General features: G+C 44.8%; 1 protein-coding gene across 5 annotated transcripts in view; it reads left to right on the top strand.

Moving 5' to 3' along the window:
* The window catches only part of LOC134454455 (diacylglycerol kinase delta-like), a 70,248-nt gene that overhangs the window by 38,953 nt on the left and 28,795 nt on the right, over positions 1-2,500 (top strand). For all 5 annotated transcript variants that reach the window (XM_063205456.1, XM_063205458.1, XM_063205454.1 and 2 more), the window contains 2 exons: positions 48-150; positions 1,451-1,613. In XM_063205456.1, coding sequence (XP_063061526.1) covers positions 48-150; positions 1,451-1,613 — 266 coding nt within the window. The remainder of the gene's footprint in view (positions 1-47; positions 151-1,450; positions 1,614-2,500) is intronic.

Here is a 2,500-nt window from a genome sequence, read left to right as displayed (position 1 = left end):
GTGTGTGTGTGTGTGTGTGTGTGTGTGTCTGTGTTCTCCTCTTCAAGGTACACACAACGTGCAAGGAGCAGCTGTCCTCCAAGTGTCCTCTCGGCCAGTGTAAAGTGTCCGTTATCCCTCCTACTGCCCTCAACAGCATCGACTCTGACGGTGAGCACGCTATGTCTTTATTTTTACTGTAGGACAGTGAAGGTGTGACAGGAAATTAATGGCAGAGAGATGCGAGGAAGGATCGGCATAGGACCCGGGCCGGAATTGAACTTGGGTCGTCGATGCAGTTACCCAATGTCCTACCGTTAGAGCCAAGTCTGCATGCTTCTTAGCATGCACTTCATCCCTGTGCATCGTGCACTCAATCACTGACTTTCCCTTCAAAACATGTAACACAGGCCTTGGCCTTGGCTCAAACAGCTAAAGCATCGGGTTTGATTCCAGCTCGAGGTCATTTCCCAATCCTCCCCCATTTCTCTTTCCCACTCACTTCCTGTCACCTCTCTCATTGTCGTATCGAAAAAACATCCCAAAACATCCCTAAAATGATTGAGCCCCTCATATACAAAAAGGGTGTATTTCTATAAATGTACTTTATTTCAAAAATCTGTTGACATGCTGTACTTGATAATGACATTTAAGTGACTTTTTGATTGTAATTACTTGGTGAAAATGTTTTTTCTTAAATTGTAATGGCTTTTAGAGGGTTTTGCATCTGAACTCTCCTTGTGGACATTATGCATCACACCTGTCAGACATCCAACATGCATCATGCCATCTTACACCATACCTGCCAGAATCGAAATATGTGCTGCTACATATTCGACCTCATAGCAGCTGTTTCAGCTAATCACTGAGATATTTGGCATTTTATTGCCAGTTCTGAGGCCAAATTGGCCACGATGGGAAGCTTCAACAGATGTCATGATAACAGAGAGTAGGATGAACAGCGAATATGAATGCATTGGTACTCCTGAGTAGGGCTGCACAATATATCGAAATCGTGATATCAAGAGTGACGAATTGACTTAATTATCGCTAACAAGTAAAACATTTTTGTGCCATCCAATCACTAGGTCAATGTCAACAAATGCGCAAGAAGCCCGCCATGACCAAAGCCACGACCCTCACACAGACCGACAAATTAGTGACTAGAAAAACACTTGGCTATATTTCTAAATATCGTTTGAATATCGTTATCTAAGTATTACATCTTGTTATCGATGTTTTAATAGTATCGTGCAGCCCTACTCCTGAGCATGAACAGGTGCTGGTGAATTAGCACACGGTAATCGAGTCAGAGCAGTGTGTGTTACACAGTGTTTGTGACTGCGTTTGTACTCAGGAGAATGAACAGGTGTTGTCACATTAGAACACCTTAATCCATCCAGATTTTCGTGACCTTTAAAGTGACGATGTCATATCCTGTTTCTGTCCACCCCACCCGTCGACCAATCAGGCTTCTGGAAGGCCACGTGCCCGCCCTCGTGCACCAGCCCGCTGCTGGTGTTTGTCAACTCCAAGAGCGGGGACAACCAGGGCGTGAAGTTCCTACGGCGCTTCAAGCAGCTGCTCAACCCCGCGCAGGTCTTCGACCTCATGAACGGGGGACCACACCTCGGGTAAGGCACACGTACATGCACGGTATACACACACACACACACACACACACACACACACACACACACACACACACACACACACACACACCTACACACACACACACACACACACACACACACACACACACACACACACACACACACACACACACACACACACACACACACACACACACACACACACACACACACACGCACATACAGAGGTGCATATATAAACATGCACACGTACACATGTACACACAGACGCACACGTACGCATGTACACACACAGATGCCCATGTACGCATGCATAAATACATGCATGTTCACACAAACACATGTACTAAAGTTACGCACATTCACTTTAATACTGTACTTGCATGCACACATACATATGGCCTCGTGTGAATGTTTGCACACACACACACACACACACACACACACACACACACACACACACACACACACACACACACACACACACACACACACACACACACACACACACACACACACACACACACACACACACACACACACACACACACTGTACACACAATGTCAGTCTATGGCAGTAGGAATGTGTTTTTGCATCATGGTTGTATGTACAGTGCATGCTAAATAGAGTCATTATGTTTTGATTGGTTTGGTTGGTTCACACATTTAGATCTGCCATCTCTGCCAAGTTGCACAAGCGTGATAGAAATGATGAACACTTCACAGTGTTTGTATGAGGTCATTTCATATCTTACTTCCCCATTATTAAAACCAAGAGGAGAGGTAATGGTGGTTACATTACAAACACACACACACTTTTTTGTTGCTGGGGAGGTGATACTGACTGGTTCCGTTTGTGGTTTTTTCTTTGTAACATTAGGTAACGACATGCTCTATTTGAAGAATGT

Source organism: Engraulis encrasicolus, chromosome 8, assembly GCF_034702125.1.
Source record: "Engraulis encrasicolus isolate BLACKSEA-1 chromosome 8, IST_EnEncr_1.0, whole genome shotgun sequence".
Classification (NCBI taxonomy): Eukaryota; Metazoa; Chordata; class Actinopteri; order Clupeiformes; family Engraulidae; genus Engraulis; species Engraulis encrasicolus.
This window is presented reverse-complemented; position numbering and strand designations above follow the sequence as displayed.